We start from the raw sequence: 24,541 nt of genomic DNA on the forward strand, positions 1-24,541 counted from the left end.
GTTGCCGTTCTGTGCTTCATTTTTTTTCCCTATACTGTTACATTGTAAATGTCACAAGTGTTGTAAATATCACAAAGCTTTACGATGTAACCACACTAAGCCAGTATTAGTGAGTAGTCGTGTCGCCGGAATAATTGGATATGAAAAAAAAGCAGACTAGTTTTGTAGTACGAGTGTAAAAAAATATTGCTGTTACAACTCATGACCACGCCAAGCAAAGTTGGCATGTACTCTTGTCTGCAGACTTTAAAGACACCACACTATTTTCAAATATCACATAATGGATGTTTTGTGCTACATGTGACTGGATTTCATATGATCTACTACTGCAAATAGGAGTGGATCCATGAATCCTACTCCTAGGACTCACAGATTGAAATTCAATGGACATCTTAAAAAGTTTGTCAAATCTATGATAGCTGATTAAAATCAAATTAAAAGACCCCATGAAACCATGAATGATAGTGGCATAATTGGATGAATGGTGCTACCAAAGAATAAAAATGAAAATGTAAAATTTGTGATCGCCCCAATGTGCAATCTAAGCGTTTTCAAATCAATAAAAAATAAGTGACATTATTTCCAAGTGTGCATACATGTATGCAAAAATAGATTTACTTCCTTCATAAATACATGTAGGTGTAAATGAAAATATATCCTGTGAATACCGGTACTTCTATTAATACATTGAAGAGTATTTTGACATGTTTTTTTAGTATCCATTGCCTATTAATCATCAAATCCATAACATGTATGCTTCATAGAAATGTAGAGATGAATACATGTACAATGAACCTCACAACCATTAACATCAAAATGTTTGGCAAAACAGCATATCAAATATACTAGATTACCATGTCCTGTGGAGCATTTCATGAGAGGATTTATTGGATGTTACAAAGTCTATATTACTTGACAGTTACCAAACAGTGTGATAATTGCGCTTCTCAGCCAATCAATATCAAGCATATTTGTCAGACATGACAATGTGTAGGATAAACATTGATGAAACGCTCTCTAGATAGGAACATAATGAGCAGCCATACAAAATACTATTAGGCGGTGTTTGATAAAGCTGTCCATTAGTTACCTATTAAAAGACTTTATGCACAACTAAGCCCAGTAACATAAAGCTTTGTGAATGACCACGGGCTGATTTTTTTTTTACTATTGATCATACAAAGATAACCAATGCTATCAATCATAATATCATAGACAATGATCAGCCCCATGAAATAAAGCTTAAAGGAGAATGAAACCATTGGAACAAGATAGCTTGTGTGAAAACAGAAAAATCAAAGAAACAGATCAACAAAAGTTTGAGAAAAATCGGACAAATAATGAGAAAGTTATGAGCATTTGAATATTGCGATCACTAATGCTATGGAGATAGCAAATTGACAATGCGGCAAAGATGTGTGATGTCACTTGTGAACAACTCTCCCCATTACTTCAGTATATATTTCACTTGAATTGCCTCTTTTATCACATCTATCCATAGATCATGTGTTCTTTCTACATGAGGGCATGTAATACATATTTTTGAAGAATACATCATGGATAAAGAGTTTGTATCATCAAAAGAAAAGGCAAAAAGAGACATTTTGAGGGTATTTTATAGTCCACCAAAGGGAAAGTTGTTCATCAGTGACATCACACATCCTTGTTGCATTTCCAATGGGAGGATCTCCATGGCATTAGTGATTGCAACATTCAAATGCTCATAACTTTCTCATTATTTGTACGATTTTTCTCAAAATTTATTTATTCTTATTCTTTGATTTGTCTGTTTTTACACAGGCCTATTTGTTCCAAAGGTTTCATTCCCCTTTAACAGGGCTCTGGGTGCTCAATCAGATTCTTTTTAATTTCATCAACTACATGTAAAAGCGAAATCAAATATGTAGACTAAAACATATATTGTTAACAGGCATCTGAGTAGAAAATTAACTAAAAGAAAACCATTTATTGGAGATATACTGTAAGTAATGACTCTCATAAAGATGGGACTGGAATCATCTCATTTGCACAATAAAGGGTTACTAGTCTTGCATTACTTGAATACAGACAACTTTCTAAAACACTATATCCACAGGTTACAGTATTCTATAAAGCTGATGGAAAAACTTAATACAGCTTCAAGAAGGGCTGGAATATAACAAGCCAAATCATTCGGGCACCTAAATTTTTAATCTGCATTCTCAATGTTCAAATAGCCCTCATGTGACGTTTTCAGGGCAAACTTTTTCTCCCTATGTTGATAATTTTGAATTCATAACCGCCATACACTGTACATTCATGTACATATAATGTATATTATGAAGGGTACAGTCATTCCTAACTTTATGAACAGCTTTATGAAACCTCACCCCACCATAGTTTGTTGCCAAGTATATATTCAGTGTATCCATATCTGCACTTTGTAATAACTAAAGAGATTACAAGCTACATATGAATGAAGGTTCTTACACTCATAGCTTTGTGCCTTTCTTATAGTCCAATTTTGTTCAAACTTTAAAAGCTCCTTCATATTTTGATGAGAAATTACTTGTCCAATTATTTTCTTCTTCTTCTTAACATTTAAATAATTCATTTCATTAAGTGCTATAAGTCATTACATACATATTTCTAAATAAATGTACCTATTCATTATTACTAAATAATATATAACATAGGCCTATATATTTCTTCACAGGTGATGAGCATGGGAGATAATACTCTTATTGATAATTCCATTACCTCAGCCAGTAAAAATAGCATCTATAGAGAACATAGACTATGGCTGTAAAACAGACACCACTGGCTACATAATTTCCCCAATCAAAATGCACAGCTTATTGACAGATCTTTATGTCCCCCAAACTACTACACACTAATTGCCTTTAATCCTTTTTGAAAATTTAACTAAATCTCAAATTGGGATTACTTTTTGAATTAATGTTCTCTTTGCAACATGAAACAGCGTTTAAATATTTTCATAAACAAATATTGTACATGTATAGCATAGCACATTTATAATTAAAGAAATAAATTGTAAAAATCTCTTCTCGATAGTTTAAAAAGTTATAATCCATATAGCTTCCACAAACTTGAATATAAATTTACATGAGTTTTCAATTTCAAATATTTTAGAAGAGAATGTTTTCTAATTGAACATGCAAGGCCTACCAGCCTAATCATACAATGTACTTTATATTTTAATTCTGCTCTTTATCCACAACACACATGTACATTGGTTTATAGGAACTACCGTACAAAACTATGGATAGGTTTAGTGAAGGTTAAAAATATAGGTAAGACTACGAGCTAATCAAATCATAAAAGCAAGAAATGTGGAAAAAAGGAAAGAAAAATAAATGTCCTCTAAGCCCTCTACATTATAAGAGTATAACATCAAATGGTCGTAGGAAAAGAATAAAACGAAAAAGGATTTTCTTTTAAATACTAATAGAAAAGAAAGGATAACCACAGCCAAGCGAGAAAGACAGGAAAGAGAGGGGGGGGGGGGTTTCAAGTTGGGTGCTAAACATGATAATATAGCTTTTTGATTATTAGATTCCATAATCAAATTCAACAGCAGCTATAAAGAGCATATAGGCGATACAATATTAAAAGCCATATCATGGCATGGCACATGTAAGTAGGACAGTTCACCAATTAAGTTGACACACAAGTAGAATAAAGGTTAAAAGGCCACTCAAAAGCTACGGAAAGTAAAAAACAAAGGAAACATAAACATAAAGCCACACTAAGAAGTATGTAAAGTCGCGCTTTGAATCACGCTAAACCCTCCTTACCTTGCACTATGAATATTTAGAAGATAAAAATCCAATAGTTCCAGATTCATACAAAAGGTGGAAGAGAAAGATAACAATCATGAATAACTACAACCACAATGGGTGAAATATATAACAGAGCTAACAAATCTTGTAATTTGCTTTTCTGTATCTGCTACACACTAGAACCATTGATGCTTCTTCACTCCTCCAGGGCACAAATAAAAGTATACAGATATCATATGAAGGACAAATTTATGAAATTTTTGGAAGAAAAAAAATGGTGACATAGGAAATCAGTGAAATTACTAAGAGAAAGTGGGAAAAATCAAACTGACATTTAAGACATAAATTTAAATTGTAAATGTCCCCAATTCTGTACACCTGGACTATTTGCTCCAGATGGTAAATAGTTACAATTTTTTCTACCCCCCCTGCTCCTAAAAAAAAGAAAGAAAACCTCTTTTCGCCAATAAGGCAATGAATGTGGCATGTTTTTTTCACTTGAAGAAAATCTGGCTAAAAGCTCTCCACCTCTTGTGATTCAAAAGCTGCCATTGTGTTATTCAGCATACTGATCTAAGTTTGAATGCTTGCAGCAGTTAGTGGATAGTGGATGTAGCCAATTTTAGCTTTAGCAGCTTTTACTGAATAACGCGCATGCCATTTTATGGCAATTCTTGTTGACCGCCAAAATAGTTGAGTTAGACATTAAACAAGGGCTGCCTAACATACCGTACCTTGAATCTGTTCCCCAATGCATGGCGTATATTTTTGCCAAATGACCCCGAAGTGTGCGACGAGTTCTCATTTGAATTCTTCCAACTGGATCCATATTCTGTGTGACTTGCATCAATGTGGTATCTTGTACAGCCTTCCTAGCATCCTGTATCAAGAAAAAGTCAGGAAAAAATATATACATGAGTTCTATTTTTTTCTTTTCTACTCATGATGATTATAATTTCATGATTAATTTATCAGAAGTTTCTCTAAGCACTCTAAAATAACGCAGCATACTATCCAGGTATATACATGTACATGTATCATCAACCTGGACTTAGCAGAGCAGTTGCTATGCACTCTCTTTCAAGGCATAAATTCCTGCCAGGTTCCCCATTCACCTAACCTTGGTGAGTGCAACACAATTTGGATAAAAATTCCAGGCCTTCATTTCACAGACATAGATAACATATAATGTTGTTGTGTTTTTTTTATTACACCAACAACCAATACAGCTAAAGTGTGGAAGGTAATATTGAACAAAATATTGAAAGCTTTCATCATAAATGATATTCTTTTCTGAATATGCTAGGAGACCAATACTAACTGAAAAAAATGTACAATTTAGGCAATTTCAGCAAGGTTTACTAAAGAACATCACTTTTTTTCAAAGCACATGCAATTTTTAGCAATATAGATGTCAATAAACCCGCCCTTTAAATTCACTCTCCTCTGTTTCATAACATGCCAGATGCTAGTGACACACTTCTGCTCTGAGAACACCTTTTCATAACATTTGCAGCAATATAAAACTTTAAAAAGGAAATGTCCACCCCAACAAAAAGTTGATTTGAATAAAAAGAAAAAAAAATCATCAAAATTGGATGTAAAATAAGAAAGTTATGACATCCTAAAATTTTGCATAATTTCACAAAACTGTTATATGCACATCCTGGTCGGTATGCAAATGAGGAGACTGATGACAACATCCTATCACTATTTCTTTTTCATTTCATTAAATGAAATATTCTATTTTTTTCACATTGTCAAGTGAAACAACAATTTCTCCCTGAAAATGTGAAATTAGCATTAAAACTATATGGTTCTGTCAAGTTGGTCCTTTTTGTCAAATATGTAAAATATGAAATATTGTATAATTCAAACAATTAAAAAAAAAGTGAGTGAAGGACATCACGGACTGTTTCATTTGCATGTCACTGATGTGTAAATATCACTGTTTTGTGAGAAATAAGTGAAATTTTAAAATAGCATTCTTATTTTACATCCGATTTTGATGAAATTTTCAGCCTTAATGCTAGTTTGATTTTTCTCTATTCATTCAAATCAAAATTTTCTGGGGTGGACTTGACCTTTAAAATGTAGTAATCATAGTCTACAAGTAAAGTAATAATCAGGAAATATTAACATTAGCGTCCTCCCATGGATCAGCGAGTAACAACAGTGTATTTTTATATTCTAATTAGCATGCAGGGCTGTTGCTCTACACTGCAATACCAAGTGTAACAAATATTGCCTTTGTCTATGTTTTGAAGGTTGGCTGATTTGAAGGAGGCTACTCAGCTGCCATAGTGATATACCATCCAATACCGTTTCCAAGAGCTACTAAAATTATAGTAACCAAACAAGATGTCAAATTGCAATGGTTTTTAATTGCCAATTCAATAGGAAATGTGATGAGCTGGAAATGAGCCAGATATATCACATTACACTTAATGTATTAAAAAATTAATTCAATATTTTCCAAGATAATTCATTTCAATGAAATAACCACTCAAAAGAACACATTGCACATGTAGGAAATGTTTGCCTTTATCTCATGGAAATCTCATCCAACTTGCAAAAGGAATATGTACAGGACTGCATATTTATTACATGTCCATGAGAAGCAATATATATCTCATTCCCAACACCATCATCACCATGGCTGAGCGCATGTGAGAATGGTGTTACTAAGCAACAAAGGCAGTGAATGGAGGATACTCAGCCCATGCCGAGATGACTAACCGCACAGTGCACAGAATAATGCAGCTAATTATGTATGCAGAGGCAGAGAACACCTCCCTGTTAAGCTCACACAGCAAGCAGCCTTGCTCTAGCTTATGCAGCAGCGGCAGGCAGCCAGCGACTGTGCACTACTCAGCGTACACAATCAGCCCACACCACTACAATACCATACCCTGCACTTTGCCAGTCTGCCTGCCAATGAAATGTACATGTCGATGTTCACATGGGCGTAAAACACACACGTGAAAAGCACCGGCTACCATGGGCTGGCTTTTGCCTACACCATGTACAAAACGATATGAATGTACATGTACATGTCCTCGAGATTATTTCAAGGCATTTTTATGTTATCTCCCATTAAAATCAGAAAGAACACAAATTGCAGGGTAATTAGTGTCCATGGACATTACAGCAACACACAATAAGGCCATAGTAATTACTTTGATAATTGTGTTTTGGTCAACTCCCATGCAGTTGCATTATTTCATTGTGGTGGGTCTCAGAATATAAGCATCTAGAGCAGTTTTATTTTCATATTCCAAATAGAAGCTTTGAACTAAAACTTTCTGAAACCAATATAAACTTTTACTTGCATGGCATGCATCTTGTTGTTGATAAATGCATTACATGCATACATGTATTTGAACAGTATCATACATATCAACCAATAGAATTTGGGAAGCAAAATTAATAAGCTATACCCCAGACAATCATTTTACGTTCATTTTTATATCATTTCCTACCCACTCACCATTTTCAATTATTTGTGAGTTTGAGTTATTACATGTACTGTACACTAATACTTTATTGATTGGTAATTATTCAATAGAGAAAAAAAAATTCTTTAGAAATGTAAATTCAAATTATTTCAGTCCACATTCAATGGGATTTTTACTGATAAACTATAGCTATGTGTCAGCAACAATAGAAAACATTTGGTGGGGTGAAATTTGATACTGTTGTAATAATTCAGTTCATAAAATTTCCCATACCTCCTGCTGCAATCACATGGAGGAGTCCCTTGTTTCCTTGAAATTCCTTTTGAACATCTTCATTAAATTTATCATTCAATTTACTCTATGTATGTTTCAATTTTTGTCAATCTTGGCTTCCAAAATATTGACAAAATTCCATACTGGATTTTGAAAAACATCTTCACGACCAACGAACATAGAGGTTATTAACGGTTTGCAATGAAATGTGACAAAAACGAAAGAACACGCAAGGGGACTATAATGCTTTTGGGCTCATGAATTCAAGCAAAAAGATTGAGAATCCTGCTTCAGACTATAACTTTCATAACTCTACAGTACTTGGTCGATGAAGGTTTGGCAACTGGATTATCATGTGAAAGTTTGACATACAAATTGAGATAAGGAAAACTAGGCCTAAAGTGGTCCGATGAGAGCATAGACTTTTGTGATGCTGAATTTATTAAGTAATTCTTTATTTTAGGGTTCCACAGGTCTTCAACACAAAATCCTTGGCGGTCCTTGCTTAAAAAAAACCTGAGTTGACTCTGGCCTAATTCAAGCATATGAATGTCAACAAAGTCTGCATGTGAATATTTCATTTCTTTTGCAGCACAAGCTTGCATTTTTATGCTCAAAAAGATTGTTGACAAGGAGGGGACTTTTAACAATCCCAATAGGCCTGTTTACTTTTGGATGTCCTGCAACCCCCCCCCCCCAGAAATATAATGTACACTATTATAGGGTATCCATTTAAGCTATTAATAATAAATGAATTTCAATACTTAAAATGCATTTTGCATACATGTACATGTGCTTGTTGCTATGTTAGATTTTAATTTGAAAAATAACTTTTGGAAACAATTCTACATAAATCGCTACGTTCTTTTGCCAACAGTTAGATATTTGTTGGCAGAAAAGATTCTTCGCCAAAAAATTTCTCAAAGCTCAAGCTTTTGATTTATTTAAGGAAAGTTTACATGTAAATGTCACTCAAATACATGTATAAAGAGGAGTGGTTGATTGAATATGGAATACATAAGCCTATTGATATGATAGGATTCAAGACCAGCTGGACAATACATGTACATGTATATGAAAAAGAAAGAGGAACAAGATCTGGAAAATAACACATACAAGACATAGCGCATGATATAAAACGCAACAAGCAAATTATTCAATGAACAAGGAAATAGCACTTTGATTCACTATTCTTCTTGAACGGGTCATACATGTCCTTGTCATCTTGTATTTCAGGAAATGTGTAAGAGACCAAAGTCGGTGCAAATAAGCAGAAATAAATGCAGGCATATATCCTACAGTATATACCTGCATCTGTGCTAACATTGATCTCCATTTAAGAGTTTATTCACCTTCTTCTGTAGTTGTGACAGAGTCAGACTCATTGGACCAAATGCATAAGAGTGGCAATTACCAATTTCTAGCCTTTTGCTTGAATCAGTACGCACACATGTAGTATAATGCAAAAAAAAACATTGCGTCAAAGAAAACTTCTGTTATCCAGGGATAGATTACATTGTGCTCGCACTTGTGTGCTTTTGTTGAAAACTAAAGCAAATGTGCATGTACCTGCCAACCAATGTGATGAGAAAAAAAACCTTTTAATAGTGATACTACAAAAGCAAATGAGCGGGGAAGGAAAGAAAAATCCTCCCACAGGAGGTGGTAGAAACTTTTTTCATTCAAATTTGTACAAGGACTCTAGACCCTTTGCCTAAACTCCCTGATTTACATACGTATCTCCATCTACAGCAATTTCTGAATTTCATGACTATTTTAGTGCCACACACCATATAGATTTAAAAAAAGTAAAACTGCATCAATCTGTTTACTAAAAATATTTTTTAAAAGGGATGTAACTTTTCCCAGTTCAGTCCTGCAAAAACAATCCTTCAAATTCCCAAAATAAAACACATTTTGCCAAGCATGAATAGAACAACATTTTCATCTCCCCATATCTTTTTATTGCATTTAGCTTCGAATTACAACCAAACACTACTTTTTTCATTCATTCGTAATCAGCAATACCTTATTCCTTTATTTGTCCATTATAGAAACCCATCGCTGGCAAGGGAATGCATATCAATGACGTCACATAAACGTAAAGAAGACAAAGACAATGCACCAGGACAAATACTATAACTACACCACATGCAGGATGAATGGAGTGATGGAGTAATTGATGTGCGTCTGCTTGGCTGGCCACCCCTTCGGCCGAGGCCTCCCAGAGCATGGATACATACATTCATAATCAGCATCCAGGCTTTTCAAGCCGGCTGGCATCATGGTTGATGATGATGCCTGAAATAACTACCGTCTGTGCCTGACTGAAGGCGAGTTTATATTTCCAAGCTATTTCTGGAGGCATGGCAATATCTGCATTGAGCAGCGATAGACCTTGGCATCACACTTGTGACAAGTCTTGCATCTTGTTCATGCTGCACCCATTTCAACTGCTCAAAGATGGTTGAGATATGTACCACTACTACTGCCACACCCACTTCATACATGTTTAATACACACAATTTCAGATATGGTATTTTCCCATCCCCTACCCTTCAGCTTCTAAAACTTCCCAAGTTCTAGCAATAACCTATGTAGAACAGATAGTTCTTGTTTTTATTTTTTCTGCTCACACTTTCTCCTTTTCAAAGTGTTTCCTATAAATCATAATCTCAACTTTATTATTACAGAGGCAAGAGTATTAAAAATAATGTTGAAATGGTCTACATTCCTCAAGAGCAAGGTTAATATTTCTAGAAATATTTTATATGACCTACTGTACAAAACCATCAGTCTCAGATTGCTGAGGGGTGGGTATCAAAGTATTGCCTTTATCTTGATCTTACAATTAAAAAAGGCTGTGATATCCATGTAGGCCTACACTGTGCAGTCTATTCACAAACTATATGCACAAGTATGAGTAGACCTATATGCAATGTACTAAAACATGCAAAAGAAATTTTTAACATGCACATCACACCTGGTCAGAAGAGTTTTACAGTAGCCAATCACATGACTCCTAGAAGCTAAATCAGGCTGAGAAGCTCTCCTAAAAACTCTTACAAAATTGTCCTAACTTCTGCATGAAATCATAACCTTGACCATAATTTTGTGAACCCTCTGAGCAGCATAGGACAAACCGGAGGCGACAAATCATTTTGCCATAATCTAATTTTGCTGTTATCTAAGTTCAAATTGCCCTAAAAATCCCTGAAATGGAACGCTTTGGGCAACTTTTTTTTCTGAAGTCGCCCCTAGTTCTACCACTATTCAAGAATATTTGTATTGTACAAAACAGTAAGATATTTTAATTAATCACAAAAGTTCTCATTGCTAAAAAAAAATTCCCTTGAATTAAAAGAAATAGGCCCCCCTCCCCCCCCAAAAAAAAAATGAGCAAGCACCCCAATGTTAGGATAATCACAATCTAAGATTCTATATTCATAAATTTGTCTTAAAATGAGAAAAAAAAAGAGCAGGTTGAAATCAGGCAATAATGAGGGAAATAGAATGCCATAATTTATCAATAGACAAACTCTGTTCATAATGTTCTTGTTTGGTTTGCTTATTACACTGTATGTATAGCTGTTAAACCAAACTCTGCATGTTGGTTACTGCAAATGTACTGAATGTGCTGAAATTTTCATCTGATTTTCATGATTTGACACACACACAAACAGAGAAGCCTGGTTCCATAAAATTGTGATTTGTATACCTTTTTTCAGGTCAATATGTTCATGCCAAAATCAGGATGGTTCTTGTCCCAATGAAGTCGAGCGATGCATTTTGGCAGTTCTCTCATGTAGGACTACATGTATGATTGTGACTATTACTACGTGTGTATAGAATCTTCAGTATACAAATAATGCACGTAAGCACATGCATGCAGGGCCAAATAATGAACGATGTGCGAGAACGGCAGAGCAAATGGATATACTGAACTGTGGTCCGCCAGGACGGAGTGCGGTATATCCATTTCGCGAGTCGAGCACAGACTTAATTATCTAGGTCCTCTACATGTATGCACAAGAATGCATGCATTTTTCGTTTTATACCCCCCCCCCAGCGTTCTTGCCAGTGTATAACACGCATGGTGTTTGCACCATGCGTGCGGAAATGGAGACCAAGTGGAACCATGCGTAAAATTTCAGCGACATGCGTGGAAAAATTAAATGGAAATATTCAGAAAAAATAATACACTCCATGAACTCATCTTAGTGATATCAACTTCATTTATCGGGTTGCGCCGAAGTCCCACCAACTTAAGACCACTTACAGGCCTACTACGGCTAGGAAAGTGGCAAGGCGCCCAGCTAGCTCGCGGCTGCTATTGCGGGCATATGACGGCACGGTACGGTCGTTCCGTTGCCTATTCCCCCGTCTGCCCCGCACATCACACCGGCTATGCTCTATGACCTACCGGTAGCTGCGCTTACTGAACTTGGAATAAATGCATTGAATGTACATACAAGGAACATGTACTTGTACTGTGTTTGTCATTTATCCCGCCCTCTATACACACAATGAACGAATAGCAAAGGAGTTGTACTGTGTTTGTCATTTTATCCCGCCCTCTCTGCACACAATGAACGAATAGCAAAGGAGTTTGAGAACTGTGCGTGACCGCTATGGTGCATGGATGTTAGGCCTGGGACGATTGTCATTTTTACCATTCAATTATTTCCTGAAAAAATAATCGAATGATTCGATTGTTCGTCGGGAATCAGGTCTTTTAAGTCACAATAGTTGACCTACTTTATGGTGAAATCTCCATCAAAGTCACATGTTTAGAATAAATGAAAGTAGGTATTATACATGCATCCCTCCAAGTGCCACACCCCTGCATATGAATGAATCAGCCCAGATTGAACAGCCAGTGCAAAGTCCAAAGATGTAAACAACTCATTCATGAACTATTCTTTGAGACTGACCCCAGGTGGAGCATTTCTTGAACAATTTCATCCCTTGCCCACACCATGTCCCCGCCCCCACTTGTGGCACTGCCCACGATTCTACACATGTATTTCAAAAAAATATTTTGCAAAATATTTAATTTGAAATACCTTATAAAATTATGATTTTTTATCATTTGAACCTACATGTATAACTGGGTCTATTTTTGAAGACTAGTCGAGAAAGTACCGGTGAAGACGGGCGCATGTTGGAATGTAGTTTTCATTGTGTGAGGGGGATAGAAAAAAGGTTGCATTATTGTTTTGAAACAAAGGAATTCTCCGGCTCCCACCCTTATCTTTCTCTCTCTCCCTCACACACACACAGATGGGGGAGGGGTCAATTTATTTCTGAAGTCATGACCTCTCCTGATAAGGGAACCACTGCCTTCTTCTTTGTTTCCCCAAAAGTTTCATTGGCTATCCGAAGGTCCAATCAGCTCAAGTGAGCTTGGTTGTGTGTTTTCTTATTGTTTTGTGCACGCAGACAATGAACTCATTTTGTGTATCGAGGGCAAGGTTGGGTGGGATTAAAAAAAATTCGGAGCGCTTTCATGTTGGTGTGTAACTGTGAATGTAATACAATCATTGATTATTTTTGAAAAATTCTCTCGGTACCATAATTTTTAAACCTGTATGAAGTGCCATCATTGTTTTCTTGTCATTTTGTTATTATTACTTGGGTATTCGAGTTCTCCCAATGTCATAATCGGGATCTGCCGAACATTCGATTTGTGTAAATTTTGCTAATCGATTGGTGATTGGCGGCATGCCAATCGAATCATTTGATCAATCGATGTTTACTCCCAGGCCTAACATTTATGTGCATTTGTGTGGGCTTAAAAATACGCCACAATGGGGCTTCCTTGGCGTCTCTATTTCATGAAAAGGCCGTCGCTTCCGCGCTCCGCACGGGAGGGGTGAACCCCCCCCCCGCACCCACCCCCCGGGAGTGGCAGCACAAGTCCCCGACATGGGTGAATTTTTTTCTGGCGAGAACGCTGCCCCCCCCCCCCCATATTACTGAGTTGCTCCGAATGATATATTTCATCTTAATTCTAGATCTAGACTAGGGTTGTCTCCACTGCCGAGCCGATCATTACGTTCGCCGCGCCACAGTGCAGACCTCACACTATCCTGCACCAACGTCAGAGTGCAGGATAGTACATTTTGGTGCCATAATGCTATTCGCTGAATATCATGTGATCCGATTTTTACATATCAGATTATAGAACATTCTTGTATAAGACGGACTGCATCTGGTTGTTCCACGTGCTGAACAAGTTATGCCAGTGAGCATTACGCAGGTGCCATGATACATGTATCTGTTCTCTTTCGGGCTTATTGACAAATTCATTGTGAGAGGAGTGCAGTAGTTTACAGAAAATAAAATTAACTTCTCCTCATGGACTATAGTGCAGATCAAAAAAGGAAAATTCAAAACCTACGTCAGAGTTACAAATAAATTATAGTGGCAAATTGTAGATGACATATTACACAACTCACAACCAAATAAAACACATGAACATGAACACAATAACAAACAAATAATGTAATGGGTCATCTACTTACCCTGATTTGGTTTTTTAAGGTCTCGCCTTCATGCCGTAGATGTTCTAATTCAGTCGCCATTTTTACCTAAATAAAATATGAACCTGCAATGAAATGAAAATAAAATGTACTCTTATTATTTTTTCTTCCACATGAAAATGTCACTTATTCAGTACCAATGCATAAAGAAAAATTACAGTGTATCACACAGGGTAAAGATCATTCCATTCATAAAATACCACTTTTGAAAAAAATTTGAATCAAAGTGATTGGTGAAATAGTACAATGAGACAATGCATGATCTGTATACAGCCACTGACAAAAAAGTACAATCTCATAAGAACATGTCACGATTTACACCCGGAAGCAAAATGAAAAGGCAATGGTATCATAATTCTATCACGAACTCCATATAGCCTCGGTATAGCCCATTAAACTCCCTTGGGTCCATAAAGAAATCTGATAACATACATACATGTACATGAGAAGTGGGTACATCAGCAGCAATGGACATCTTTTTAATATAGACAGTAAATTGAGCATAATTTGTTTATAAAATCTGCAGAAACCATGGGTTCAACTTATGGTTTTCAAAACCACTTATGTGAATTCAGGCCGGTGAGTTTCTTATACCGATCTGCACGTGTGCAGGAAAATTGCACCAGTGACGTGCAGTATAACTGGGCACCCCCTGACTAGGCCTGGGACTTTCGGGTATTTTTGTCTTTGGGTTCCCGTGGTAATTGTTGGGCGGGTACCTGAAAATCTTGTCGCATGAAATGTGACTTGTGGAAAAAATCCCGTAGGTGACGTCACCCAGTCACTGCGCCGAAAGCAAACTTAGGAATGAAAATATAGTAAGCATGGGCAGAGCAAGCCTCCTGTGCCCCACGCAGTATTCCATCTGTCACCTCGTACAAAAATCAACCTAGAACTCCACTTTCCAACATTTCATATTAGCTAGCTCTGCATACGCACATGCACACGCACATAAAGGCCCCCTTTTTCGATCCAAAGATACATTGCGATTCTGATTAGCAATAAACCTTATTTTTGGATTTATGATGAACTGAAAATGCCAATACGAATGTGGTTGGCTGGTGCTTCGCATGCTCAAGCTGCAAAAGAAACATGGCGACGATCGAACAATCTCAGTCACATCATCATCACTTGAAAAACTAGTATATTTATGGATATTTTGAGGGTAATTGGTGAGATTCAAAATGAGACTTGTGTGTACTTTTGTGATGAGTAACAATCATGTCTTACACTATGCAATACAAATCAAATACATATATTTTATACTGTTAAGCAATTTTCGAGTTTTAGTCCCAGCCCTACCCCTTACCAGCCAGCTTAACTCAATCCCATTATTTTGTATAGTTTATGTAAGCAAGAGTAATTTTTCAATAACTTTTTTTTGGTTATTTTTAAAGGGGAAGTTCACCCTGACAAAAAGTTTATTTTAAAATAGCAGAAAAAATAATAAAAAATATTGCAGAAGGTTTGAGAAAAATTCATCAAACAATTAAAAAGTTATTAGAATTTCAATTATTTGATTTGTGACGTCATATGCGAGCAGCATTCCTACATAGCGAATGGTAAAAAATCAATGAAATGCCATTTTCTCAGAAAATTTAAAATGGTTTTCACTGTACCTTTTGTATATCAATAGACAAATCATTTCACACCCGATCATGAATAGAAAACAAAATTAAGTCATCGGGAACCATACAAAATTTGAAATTCATGCATTTTATATTACATAACACATGGGGCAACTGCTCGTTTATGACGTCACAAATCCAAAATTATGAACTCTAATAACTTTCTTACTCTTTAACGGATTTTCCTCAAACCTTCACCAATATTTTTTACTATTTTTTCTGCTATTTTTACAACAAAGTTTTCTTCAGGGTGAACTTCCCCTTTAAAGTTTTCCACCAAAGTCATATTGAATCTAAAAATGAGAGTCTTGTTAAAAATCATATTAAAATACATTACTGCACCTAAAACTAGAATACCGGTAGGCCCATGCATTCCATTCAATTTATAGTCCTTTTCAACTTGATCAGACTTTTTTTTTAAATCAAACCAATCATTTAAATAATAAAGTGACTGGTTTTACAAAAGAACAAGTTCTGTCTACATTAGTACAGAAAGCAACTTTTTTATGGTGTATGTACAGTAAATGGATAAATAAGGAAAAAACAAATATCCCCAAAGATACGAACATGTACAAATGTACTTGAGCGTGAGAGGACAGCAGAATAATATCAAGTGCTAATCAATGCATATTGTACTTTGATCTAATCAGGGCAGACAAAACTTTAAATGCCAGATTTAGAGAGTGCGTTGGTGGAAATAACTGCACAGCACATGAAATGAACGATCATAAACAATCCTGGTGAGTGAGATTGGAGTATTTTTTATTTACATGTCTTTTTATGACAGTTTTTTATCACTTGTTGTGGGCGACTTGATATCACTTTGGTCTCGATGGCATTCGTGATTCCATTCTGGAAATTGCCCCTTGCTCAAGGAGTGACTTCTACATGTACAGGTTTTTTAAGCCATAGTTTTTTTTTTTTTTTGCAGAAGCAAGACTTAGTTAATGTAACTCAAGCAACTTCATTTGCTTTAAAGTAGAAATATATTGAAAATCATAAAAATGAAGAATTGTATATCAAATTAAAGGGGAAAATAAGAATATGATGGTGTACATCATATATCATGGAGACCAATGAAACTCACTTAATTGATAGTCTAAAGTTCTCTCTCTGAATGCTTCAAACATGCACAATTACTAGACTAACAATTACGTCCGCGAAATTGGGATTTTTTGATGACGTATACTGTATAAGTGTACGAGAGACGTGATTGGCTCTCCCACATCAAGCTCCACTTGCATGCAAAACATGTTGAGAGGGTACGTTTTCTCCACACTCTCACTAAATACTTCGATCACGAAATGAAAGAAAACCCAGAAGTTAATATAGATTTTGGATTTTCAAATTGATGATTTTGAAGATGAAAAGAATGATGAAGTTTCTAGCTCTCGTGACGTGGATGGAGGTAAAGTCAGACAATTCAACTTGCATGCCAATTCGCTACCAACTTATGCAGCTGCTAGTGCTAGCTGCACATACAGCGGGCCAAAATAAATCCATGAAAATGAATTCCAGCCTGACCATCCAGACAGAATCTCTTCCCTCTGTCAATTTACTCTAAAGAACGAAAATAATGATATAACTGTACTTACAAACAAATGAATAAATGAAATCCAAACCTAAAGGCAAATCAACTCAAAGAATAGCAGCAGACGATATGCACCGCGATAAACTTCATGTGGCTGGGATAAATTGTCGCTTGTTCTGTTAGTAGGGACAGTGATTTTCCATTTCAAAAAATTGCCTTTTCCGTTTCAGAAAATCTTAAATTCCGTTTCGGCATGTCAGGGGCCCGTTGCAGAAGAGTTGCGTTTAAATGCAAGTCAAAAAATCAATCGCAAATCTAAAATGCGCGCTGTTGATTGGTTGAAAAACAAGTTGCGCATGATTTTTAGAGTTGCGATCGATTGCAACTCTTTCTGCAACGGGCCCCTGGGAATTCCGTTTCCCCATAGACTTTGTACACACGGAAAAATGACAATTCTGTCTACCCATCCAGTAGCAATAAGTTAACGCTCGCGCTGGTCAAAATTTGGATCTGTCACTGTACCAACAACGCAGTAGAATCAGCTCTAATCAGATCTATGCAGGCACAAAAAATATTTTTACACATATATCTAACACGAATACATCCTCACCTTTCACATTTCTAGCATTGTTTCACTGAATGAACTTTTATTGATAATTGGGGGGGGGGGGGGTTTGGACATCGTTTCGAGCAGTCAACGATTTCAATCTATCCACCATTTTGGATTTCAAGATCATGCTGTACATTTTCAAACGTAGAGGGCAGCAAAACACTACCTGCATGTGAATGATTTCGATACGGCCGATCGACCATACCCTGCCAGAGCGGCCGGGAAGGATCAGGGTGAGGGGTACGATCAGGTGTGAAGGAGTGAAGAGCAGTCACGATATGCTGATTTTGTTGATTGTGGTGAAGTGAGATTGTGTTTTGTGAGGTTTTTTGGCCATTTAATATTCGTATTTTGTTGAGATTTTGGAGTAATTTATGTTGCTGTTCTGTGTATTTTGAGGAAAAATATGTTTTCCGTTACAAAAGGCCATTTCGGTGAATTCCGTCTGTTTTCCGCGATCGCGGAAAATTACTGTCCCTATGTTAGATATAATTTTCTATCTCATCATTTTGACAAAATTACAAAATTGGGGAAATTATTTATCTACATAAAAATATAGTAACACCTCAGATTATTTTTAAATTATGATAAAACCTTTTTTGAAGCAAAAAGTTGAGGTAAATTAAAATTTGATGTAAAAGATCATCCCCAACATGCGTAGCTCGTGATTGTAAACAAACCATCCAAAATGCCAATTGAGAGCTGAGCAACACGTGTATCTACTCTATCGGTCAAGGTGAGCAAGCAATGTTTATTTATGATGGTTTGTTTACATTCACATACAATGTATGAGCTACGCATGTTGGGGATGATCTTTTACATCTAATTTTAATTTATTTCAACTTTTTGCTTCAAAAAGGTTTTATCGTAATCTAAAAATAGTACGAGGTGTAACTATATTTTTACATCGATAAATAATTCCCCTAGTTTCGCAATTTTGTCAAAATAATGAGATAGAAATTATATTTAACAGAACGATTGGCAATTTATCCCAGCCACATGAAGTTTATCGTCGGTGCATATCGTCTGCTGCTATTTGTTGAGCTGATTTGCCTTCAGGTTCAGATATATTCATTTGTTTGTAAGTACAGTTATATCATTATTTCCCTTCTTTAGAGTAAATTGACAGAGGGAAGAGACTGTCTGGATGGTCAGGCTGGAATTCATTTTCATGGATTTATTTTGGCCCGCGGTATGTGCAGCTAGCACTAGCAGCTGCATGAGTTAGTAGCGAATCGGCATGCAAGTTGCATTGTCCGACTCATGACATCATTGGCGTAATTCCCCTTATTTACCTATTCTACTTATTTAATGGCAAAAAGCTGCTGAAAACTGCTTATCTAAAAAAAGAGCCAATGATTTACTTATTTACATGGGAGCTAGAAACTTCATCTTCAAAAACATCAATTTGAAAATTCAAAATCTAGATAATCTTTTGGGTTTTCTTTCATTTCGTGATCGAAGTATTCTGTGACAGTGGAGAAAACGTACCCTTGCAACAGGTTTTGCATGCAAGTGGAGCTTGACATGGGAGAGCCAATCACGTCTCTCGTACACTCATACACGTCATCAAATTCGAGTCAATTCAGAGACCGATGGGAGGCGTAATTCGGAGAGGCATTTTAGCGCTTTTTAAGTGGCGATTTCCACTTGGCGATGTATACATGTAACTTTCGTTATTTTTGAATGACTAAATGATAATCCCCACATCATTACCTTTCCACTGATATATAATAAGGCCATATTCATAATCAATATATTTCTCCTTTAAAAATGCAGCATAATACATCATCTCACCATGAAGCAGGTTACGATCGTGGTTCTGTTTATACTTCCCCAGAAAGCCTGATTCTGGTCAAACGATGTTTACAAACGAACCTTTTTGTGAGTTTACAATCGGCATTTTGAAACAGCGTTTAAATGAAAGTAAGCATGGATGCAACCGTGTTTTGGACTAATCACGTTTGGAAACGCTGATTCTGGCCTGAAAAGAGGAAGCATAAACACGGCCTTTGTGTTGTGTGGAGTAGCGAGCTCAAAATGTGCGAAGATCGATTCCCGAAGAATTATTGTGTCCTCACTTACACTAAAACCAAGCATACAGTTTAACACTGAAAATTTCATCAAAATTGGATGTAAAATAAAAAGTTATGACATTTTAACTTTTCACAAAACGGTTATATGCACATCCTGGTTGGTATGCAGAAATAGCAGTCTTTCTCTTTAACTGTGGTAAAGTAAATATTGACTCCTTGGTCTCATTCATTCTGTATTTTGCCCTCTAAGCAGGTTTTATTGTATCATGAATACTTGGTTCAAGACAGTATGTATACACATCGGTTGGAGTCAGAACAGAATTTTTTTTACTGGTGCCTGCTGGTGATTTTTCGGTGGATAATGGTGAATCAGTGAAATTAAATTAAGAAATTCAGTCTCAGCAAAGACTGTCAAAATTGAACTGTTTAGAAATATATTTCCATCTACCTCTGAAATGAAAATTTCACAAGGTTGCATGTCAGAAGGTTGTGTAATTTGGGTTACATGATCAAAGTGGGCAAAATTTACATTTTTTCATATAATGCAGGTACCAACACCCTTTCCATTTCATAAAGGTTTTTAACCAAATATCACCTCAGTTTTAAGGCCACCGCACACCTTACGGCCCGACTGGTCCCCGACTGGCTTGCGACTGAGTGAGGGGAGATGTGAGGAAAATCGCAAGGAAAATTGTAAGGATTTGACATGTCGAATCCTTATGACTGGAACACAAGCTCAATCCAACTTCCAGCCAATCAGATAGGAAATTGCACGACGCATACAACGCGCATACGCAGTAGTAGGGGCATTTTTTCAGTTGCTATGCCAAAAAGCAAAAAGCACATGCGTGAGGCGCAAATCGTATCGCAAAATGTGCGGTGTCAAGGCTTATGACTACATGTACCTTGCGATTCATCTCCCCTCGCTCAGTCGCAGGCCAGTCAGGTTGTAAGGTGTGCGGTGGCCTTTAGCAATATTGCACAATCAGTGTTTCAAGTTCAACACAGACAGTATAAATGGCAATTTTTAAATGCGTTTGTCTCAAAACGGTTCCTTTGATTAAAATCAAAAGTGTAAAATTTGATGAGATAGATCTTCAGTACTTATTCTAATAGAACCCTTATAGTTCACTGGCAATCTTAAACCTCAGTGAGAAATACTCCCACTTTATAGTGTTAGTGACATTTGATTAATTAACATAATTTATGTCATATAATTTGTTCACATTTCTGTATTATCTGTACTCTGCCAACCTGAGCATACCAATTTCGTTGAAATAAATCAATCAAAATTGAATGAGAAGACTAGAAAGTTAGAGACCATGTTTTATATTAAACACAGATATATGTGACCCCAAGCTACATGTACATACATGTACATGGTTCTGAAATCATGCAGCATTTTGTAAGTGAATGTTAGACCCAAAGTTGATAAAATTGAGTTCATGTACAAATCAAACTCAAATTGTGTTTTTAGCCATAATTCATACAGGGTGCTACATACATGTGTAAGCACTTGCCCGGGGCAAGTAAAAGTTAGAGTCGGGCAAGTGTTTTGAAGTAAAGACCAAAACTACTTTCCAAGCGGAATTCTCACAGTAAAATGACCAAAATTAGGGTCGATATGATTATTGACCCTAATTTTGGTCATGGCAGGCAAGATAAAATCACTTTTGAAAAAGAAATGCAACAAAAAAGGTAGATCAGTTCATGTCAAAAAAGAGAAAAGGTCAGAGGTTTATAAAAATGCATAACTTTCTTTTGAAGGTGTAAAACTATCATTTCCAAGGATTTTTTCGGGCAAGTGAAATAGATTTTTGGGCAAGTATATTTCAACTATTCAAAAATTCACCTGCCTGACTGGGCAAGTGCTTTAAAAAGTTTATGTACCACCCTGACTCATACAGTATATCATAATTTCTACTTCTAATGATAAAATACAATTAGTTTTGGCTTGTTTTTTATGATCAGAATAAAGTCAGCAACATTTCCCATCCAAAAAACAAGTAAACAAATGAAGTAGAAAAACAAAAAATACATATTAAAAACAATAAAAAACATAAGGAAAAATTATCGCGATAACAATTTTTTCTAAAAGTAAATTTGATCAGAATCCTACAGTCTGTGAATATAACATTAGCAGTTTGGGGTCCATATGTAGTTAATTGGAGCAATTTTTAATGTTATTATTAAATTCATAAAATTAAATCATAAATTTCCATGAATAATTCATATAAAAGAATTTGTAATATTTTGGAAAAAAATCACCATATAGATCACATTGCACACTACCACTGTGCAAATTATTGTGGAGTTCACGTGATCGTTGGCTGAGATAGAATCTCATCTTCCGCCACCCCCTACCTTGCCAAATTTTGTGAGCCACCTTTGAAATAATATTTTGCACACTTGTGGCTCTATTGTCAAGCTTTAAAATGTAAGCTGATAGGACCCTTTTCGGGTTAACAACTCATGACCTGCGACTAGGCCTGGGACTTTCGGGTTTTTTTCTCTTCGGGTACCCATGGTAATTTTCGGGCGGGTACCCGAAAATCATTTCGCTCAAAATATGACTGGTGGAAAAACCCCATAGGTGACGTCATCAAGCCAATGCGATGCAAGCCAATTTATACATGAAAATATAGTAATCATGTGCATTGCAAGCCTCCAGTATTCCATCGAAACAAGTCTTCGTACCAAAATCGACCTAGAATTCCACTTTTCTATCTTTCATATGAATTATAAAAGGTATTCTCAGAGAATCTGTTTTCTCACTGATACCGCACAGGTAAGCAAATTTTTATTATTTCTTGCTTTTCCATCAAAATCTTAGAAGTAGTGTCGATATTACATCGTGTTCGTGAGTTTGTAGAATCTATCGCTACGTGAACAAAGTCAATTGATTTCCTGGTTTCGGAGCGTCAAATGCGCCAGCCAATCACGATCGTGTTACCATTTTCGGATTATGATGAACTGAAAATGGTATCAAGAACGTGATTGGCTGGCGCCTCATATGCTCTGAAACCCGGAAATCAATTGACCTTGTTCACGTAGCAATAGATTCTACAAACTCACAAACACGATGCAATATCAACGCTACTTCGTAAGATTTTGACGGAAAAGCAAGTAATAAAATTTGCTTACCTGCGTGGTATCGGTGACAAAACAGATCCTCTGAAAATACCTTTCATAATTCATATGAAATAAAGTGGAAATCTAGGTCGATTTTGGTACGAGGTGACAGAGTATTGCAGACCTGTTTTGACTGAATACTGCCTGGGGCTGAGGCTTGCAAAGTTGCAATGCGCATGCTTACTATATTTTCATTCATAAATTGGCTTGCGTCGCAGTGGCTGGATGACGTCACTGCGCTGCAAAAGAAACGTGGCGACGATTGAACGATCTCTTTCACACATAGAGATGTATACTAATTAGGCGTTATTAGTATATATCTCTATGCTCTCACATCATCATCACTTGAAAAAATAGTATATTTGTAGATATTTCGAGGGTAATTGATGAGATTCAAAATGAGACTTGTGTACTTTTGTGATGAGTTACAATCATGTCTTACACAACGCAATACAAATCAAATGTACGTTGTACTGGTGAGCAATTTTCGGGTATCGGGTATTGATTTTTCTACCCGGGTATTCGAGGCTTCCGGGCGGGACCCGGGAACCCAGGTTTTAGTCCCCCCCAAAGAAAAAACAAGTGGAAAAATGGCTGTCTCACCTGCATTACCTGATTCAACATAGCAGCAGTGCTGACTTTGAAAACATTGTAATTCAACAGATACCCCAAAATCGGCCAAAGTTCATTGACCCTAAATGACCTTGGTTATGTGATGTGAAACTCATGCAGGATGTTTGGTGATACTTGATTAACCTTATGTCCAAGTTTCATAAAGTACATTCATACATGTATATTTTCTAAGTTATGATGACATTTCAAAAACTTAACCTCAGGTTAAGATTTTGATGTTGATTCCTTCAACATGGTCTAATTTCATTGACCTTAAATGACCTTTGAACTTGGTCATGTCACATGAAACTCTAATAGGATGTTCAGTGATACTTGATTAACCTTATGGCCAAGTTTCATGAACTAGGTCCATATACTTTCTAAGTTATGATGTCATTTAAAAAACTTAACCTCAGGTTATTAGATTTGATGTTGATGCCGCCACCGTCGGAAAAGCGGCGCCCATAGTCTCACTCTGCTATGCAGGTGAGACAAAAACTAGGAGCCCGGGGAATGGGGGGGGGGGGATTCGCCCAGGGCCAAGCCGGTACGGGGTCAGAGCTAAAGCAGCAAAGATCAGAAGCTGCTATATTTTGGAAAAATATCAAATAAACAGCGAGATAATAAGAGCATTTGGTCGCATTTCATAAGTTGGGTATGCAAAAAGGGTGGCGTATGAACAATTTTCCACACCTTGCCATGAATAAATTGTTGCTACATCACAGCATCTTGACCAAATTTATTGAGTAATATCTCATTTTGAAGCTAGAACTATAGGCTAAATATATTACTATGAATTAGATCAATACAATATCAGGAACAAAAACTATAGCACATTAAGTTTCGAGTAACAGGGGTGGTGGAGCCGGTGGATGCGGAGCCGGTGGATGCGGAGCCGGTGGATGCGGTAAATGATAAAATGTTAATTAAACCT

The 24,541-nt window shown here is 36.4% G+C and overlaps 1 protein-coding gene across 3 annotated transcripts in view; it reads right to left on the minus strand.

Annotated features, from left to right (window-relative positions):
• The window catches only part of LOC121427213 (guanine nucleotide-binding protein subunit beta), a 49,100-nt gene that overhangs the window by 12,657 nt on the left and 11,902 nt on the right, over window positions 1-24,541 (minus strand). For 2 of the 3 annotated variants that reach the window (XM_041623493.1, XM_041623494.1), the window contains exons 3-5: window positions 14,041-14,123; window positions 4,517-4,662; window positions 3,798-3,803 (exon numbers count right to left, since the gene is read on the minus strand). In XM_041623493.1, coding sequence (XP_041479427.1) covers window positions 3,798-3,803; window positions 4,517-4,662; window positions 14,041-14,100 — 212 coding nt within the window. In that variant the 5' untranslated portion in view covers window positions 14,101-14,123. The remainder of the gene's footprint in view (window positions 1-3,797; window positions 3,804-4,516; window positions 4,663-14,040; window positions 14,124-24,541) is intronic. The other variant, XM_041623495.1, reaches the window with a different exon arrangement.

Source organism: Lytechinus variegatus, chromosome 14 (assembly GCF_018143015.1).
Source record: "Lytechinus variegatus isolate NC3 chromosome 14, Lvar_3.0, whole genome shotgun sequence".
NCBI classification, from domain to species: domain Eukaryota; kingdom Metazoa; phylum Echinodermata; class Echinoidea; order Temnopleuroida; family Toxopneustidae; genus Lytechinus; species Lytechinus variegatus.